Here is a 4,943-nt window from a genome sequence, read left to right on the forward strand (position 1 = left end):
TACGCCCACAGTTTCTTCTTTCTGTTTGTCTGAAATTGATACAACAAAAATTAGCCCGTGCTCATTTTCGTGCCCACACCACAATTCTCCACCATGTACCTAGGGAGCATTTCATTCGAACGGCACTTATTTGGTTGATCCCCCTCGGGTCTTGTCGCCAACACCACAGAACATAATCGATGTGGACCAATCCGATTATGGCTTCTTCTTCATGTGTTTGTTCATGTTTTCGATGAGCTAAGCAGATTACGCTTCTGCATATATTACCTCCGTACTCCCTTTCTTTAAAAATAGGTGTCTCAATTTTTTTAGAGATGTATTTATAACTAAAGTGTGTTGTATCTAGACAAAACTAAAACACCTATTATTCCTAAGAAGTCAAACCATGCAAAGTTTAATCAATTTTTACTAAATATATTTACATATAAAATACAAAATCAATGTAGCTAGATACATCATGAAACATATTTTCTTTTATAAAATATCATAATTGATATATTTTTCTAAAAGTTTTGTCAAACTATACTTGGACTACGGAGAGGAAGGCAACAAGGAGGGGACTGGTGCCCAGATCCTGCACTAGCTATCGAACATCTGTGAGACTTCGGTGAAACTCTTGCATCCTGCACAATAAGGTTTCTGCAATACTGCAGTGTTATCTGTGAATATGCAGAGAAAACAAATATACGCTAACATCTAAAACATGATGCTGGAGGCAGCAGAAGCGCCACTTTATTATTTGCCCCAATCTCTCCACAACGATTTTCTACTGTTCACTTTGTCGATAATTAACTAAGTACACCACTGATGGATTGTTACAGTATTCTCACAATGGGATACAGTATCAGGCAAAACCGAAGCCAACACATTCAACAACCAACTCTCATCTTCTCTTAAAACACCCATCGCAAAATCTGGCCTTAAGCTGTATTGTCAAAACATGTTAGCGCCAGCTCCTCCTCCCCATCTCTACAGCTAAAAAGACCGATCAGAGCTCGTCCTTCAAAGGCTCGGTGGCGGCCGCCTCCTTGGTCGGCTCCGCTGCCGCCTGCCCTGCAGTTTCCTTGTTCTTCTTGATGTAGTCGACGATCTCATCAGCAGTCCTACCGCCATCATACGAGACCTTCTTACCGCTAGGAGTGACGAAGTACAGGGTCGGGTAACCCTGGACATCGAAATCTGCTGGCACATCATTCGCGGTAGCATCCTGCAGACAAGGTTGAGAAACAGTTGTTAGATCAGTTGACCTTGCAGGGCTGCAAGGAAGACCCAGATATAGAGATAGAAGCAAAGATTACCATCTTGGCGATGACAACATCCTCTTCACTTTGAAGAGTGGCAGCTGCCTCATCAAGGATAGGTGCTAGCTTCTTGCAGTGTCCACACCAGGGAGCATAAAACTCAATAAGGACTGCAATACAAAGTGGAAAATGATAAACATTAAAACGTAATTCGGTTAAGAAGGAATCGCAGTAATTTATGGTTATACAGGAGGCCTAGTTGGAAGGTAAAAGATTTAACAAGAATGAATACCATTTTTGCCAGACTTGAAGACCACATCGTTGACATTGTCAGCCACAACAACCTTAACAGGCTCGTTGTTAACCTCTGGAATTGGCTCAGACTTCCTGAATGGTGACAATTTACCATCCTGCAGCAAACAAGAACATTTGAGAAACAGCTAGACAGATAATCTAGAATAACACAAAACAAAAACAAAAAATCAGTACTTACAAAGTATTCCTTCAACCAAGAAACAATTTGGCCAGCCTCAATCTGTTCCTTCAAAAACTTCTTGGACTCGGTGTCCTGAATGAGGATAAGTGGTGTCTGATCCTCCTTCAGACCAAAGTACTACAATTCGAACAAAAAAAATTGTTAGCATTAGGGAAAAAAATAGATTGGATAATAGCTTAAAGAGGAGGGAAAACAAGAAACCAACCTGGAAGGCCCCTTGGCTCGCTTCAAGATCACCAATTAGGAACTTGACCTCCTTGTCCTTGAACTCTTCTGCAGCACCATAGTAGGCAGATTTGAAGGACTCAAATGGTCCAGTGGAGAAGTTCAAAAAGAGCATGACCTGCACACCATTTGATATCAGAGAACAGAAGTCGCATATAATCAGTATCCAAAACTACAACCTAAACATGTTACAATTTTCAGGAGCTTTACCAGAGACACAATAGTTCAATATGATCACAATATTTAATATGAACAAGTTCAAAATCTAATTTCTCACACACAAAAAAGACTGTCGGATATTGCAGCCTAATGCTCTAAGCAGCTCAACAACTAGAAATATACGGTATAGCTAAGCTCTTTCAATGTCAAAAGCAATGAAACTTCACAACATGCCATGCAGAATCACGAACTAATCAGTGTACTTGTGACAAAACAAAGGCTAACATAACCAGATAAACTAATAGCTCAACCATAGAAATATATGCTTCAAAAATACCCTGATAAAATTCATCCTCAGATGTTCTGTCTATTTACTAGGAGACTGAACGTTAAAGCAAAGGTTCACAACGGACTAAAGGTAGCTGGCTCATAGTTTGAAGACCTGAGCTGACTAAGATAGATTACAGTAAACAACCATATATATATCAAAACTTGGTGAAATTGTCAAATTAAACCTCCATAATGAAATAAAGGCACGTATTTTGATTCATGGTCAAGGATTTTTTTACCAAGTTAACCGACATTGGCTGTTCAAGCATCTAACTAATACAGATTAGACATACAGTAAAGATAAACCATCTAAAAGTTCATAAGGATAATATAAAGCTTTCTAGAAAGCAAGTTGCTCGGTCATTACCTTGACAGCAGTGCCCTGGAAGTACTTCAAGAGGTAAGGATGGTTGTCAGGGTTCTTGTCAAAAGTAACAACCTTCGGGGTGCTGCTAGCTTCAATGAAGCTCTCCAAAGCAGAAACATCAAAATCCTGCAAAATGTAACAATTTTTAATAATATACCCAATAACTCGCAAGTGCGGCCAACAAGTTGAATACCAACAAATAATGTTTTATTTTCAAAGTAGAGTATAACCTTGCTGTCAACAACGAGCTCATCAAATGGCTTGAATAGCCTAACCAATGGCCTCTCCACTGCTGAGTCACCGCGTGGGAGGTGGTTGGCATGCAAAGTGTGGGCAAACTCATACTCAGACCTCAGCTTGTCAGCAACCTCAATGAAGTTTGTATACTCGGGGCCACTAAATTCAGCGAAGACACCAACCTATTACAATGCAATTGTTATACTTCTAGCCAGCGGAAATAGAGCATCAACAAAACAATGGCTATATGATGATAGCTATATATTAGTAAGCCAGGGAAAAAAAAAGCTAACTGAATTCGGAGCTTACAATGTGGATCTTGCCGTCTTCAATGGTCGCAGCATCCTCTGGTGCCTTGATCTCCTTTGAAGGAGGGCCAACCTGCTTCTTCAAGTAATCAACGATTCCCTCAGCTTCCCTGGGGCCCTTGTACTCCTGAATGTTCTTCCCCTGGTTCCTGAAGATCTTGAGAGTAGGGAAGCCCTGGATCTCGTACTTGGAGGCAAGCGGCTTGTTCTTCTCGTCGTTGGCATCAACCTTGGCAAGAACAATCGGTGGGTCGTGCTTGCTCAGCAGCTGGGCCGCCTTCTCATACTGAAAACAGCACACAACAATGGAAATTCAACGAATGAGGTCAAAACATTCAGCATACAGCACTACTGCTATCTATGGGAGTGGTCCATGGATGTAGAAGAATTACCTCTGGAGCGAGGCTCTTGCAGTGTCCACACCTGAAATCAAACACGATTTTCCACAGAATCAGCAACGTTTGGCAAAATTCGGACCAAACTAACTGAGATACAATTAAAATTAGTAAAACACTACCGAATCACCTACATAGAATATATGAATTTTGGACACTGTCAGTAGCCAATCAACATCACCAGCAACCGATAAAATCCCAATAGGGGCCCGATCCAACATCCTTAAAACCCTTGAGAACCCCGAACTGAACCTAAACTACACCCAGAAGCTGCGAGCCAAGGCGGACCAAACCACCATGCTAGATCCCCAAATACACAACACTATCCTACGCAATTCACGCATCTGAGACCGCTTGTGACCTGAACTCCTCAGATCCACCCAAACAACACTACAACCGCCCACCCACAGTCGACAGATGCAAAACGCGAGGGGGCTCACCATGGGGCGTAGAACTCGACGAGGATGAAGGGGTGCTTGGCGATGGCGTCATCGAAGTTGTCCGCGCCCAGGGTGAGCACGGCCTCCTCCACAACCGCGGCCTCCACGTCGGCCGCCGCCTCCTCCGCCCTAGCGGCCGGCGCGGAGAGCACGACGGCGAGCGCGAGCAGCAGCGAGATCCAGACCTTGCTGATCGCCATGACGGAGTCGAGTCGCTAGATTTTCTGAGGAAGACACCGCCACGCCGCTGCAGTACACGGGTTTTAATAGGGGCGGAGAGCACGAGAGGGGGTTTACGGCGTTAGCTGGACCCGGTCCACAGAGACGTGCACGCTACCTATTGGGTCCCACCGTGACCATGGCTGTGGGCGCGGCGCACAGAGGTCACGTGTGGAAACTGAAGCCACGTCACGCTCGTACGCCCCCGGGATTCGGTACACGTCGCAGACACGTACGAGCATGGCGTCAGACCAATGGGAGCGCGCCGCGTCAGCTCCGTGACATGTCCGCGGGTCCCTGATTAGCTGAGCTCAACCCGCATGGTGTACGTTTCTCAAAATGGGATACGTGCGTATTAATTATTACTGCTGCAATATACAGGAGTGAAATATTTTGAAGATCACGATTTTTCCTTGGAAGATATTAATTCCGTCCTAATTTCAGGTTTTATTTATTTGCTGCACAGATATGAAGACATTAATAACTAGTAGTCCCAAATCTGGAAGAGTTATCATCGGTCAGATGT

General features: G+C 43.8%; 1 protein-coding gene across 1 annotated transcript; it reads right to left on the reverse strand.

Moving 5' to 3' along the window:
- Window positions 1–704: 704 nt before the first annotated feature.
- On the reverse strand, window positions 705–4,415 carry LOC124704535 (protein disulfide-isomerase). Its single transcript, XM_047236806.1, has 10 exons — window positions 4,199–4,415; window positions 3,756–3,786; window positions 3,365–3,649; window positions 3,049–3,237; window positions 2,819–2,944; window positions 1,943–2,080; window positions 1,735–1,854; window positions 1,534–1,651; window positions 1,299–1,411; window positions 705–1,207 (listed from the first exon to the last, which is right to left on the reverse strand). Exons 1-10 carry the CDS (start codon window positions 4,396–4,398, stop codon window positions 989–991), a joined length of 1,539 nt encoding a protein of 512 aa, XP_047092762.1. The 5' UTR covers window positions 4,399–4,415; the 3' UTR covers window positions 705–988.
- Between the last annotated feature and the right edge of the window lie 528 nt (window positions 4,416–4,943).

The sequence above is a fragment of the Lolium rigidum genome, chromosome 3 (genome assembly GCF_022539505.1).
Source record: "Lolium rigidum isolate FL_2022 chromosome 3, APGP_CSIRO_Lrig_0.1, whole genome shotgun sequence".
NCBI classification, from domain to species: Eukaryota; Viridiplantae; Streptophyta; class Magnoliopsida; order Poales; family Poaceae; genus Lolium; species Lolium rigidum.

Coding starts and splice junctions, on each gene's coding strand:
- LOC124704535 (XM_047236806.1), bottom strand. CDS start 4,398: ATGGCGATCAGCAAGGTCTGGATCTCGCTGCTGCTCGCGCTCGCCGTC. Junction 2,081..2,818: donor TCCAGGGCACTGCTGTCAAG/GTAATGACCGAG, acceptor AATGGTGTGCAG/GTCATGCTCTTTTTGAACTT. Junction 1,412..1,533: donor CTTCAAGTCTGGCAAAAATG/GTATTCATTCTT, acceptor TTTGTATTGCAG/TCCTTATTGAGTTTTATGCT.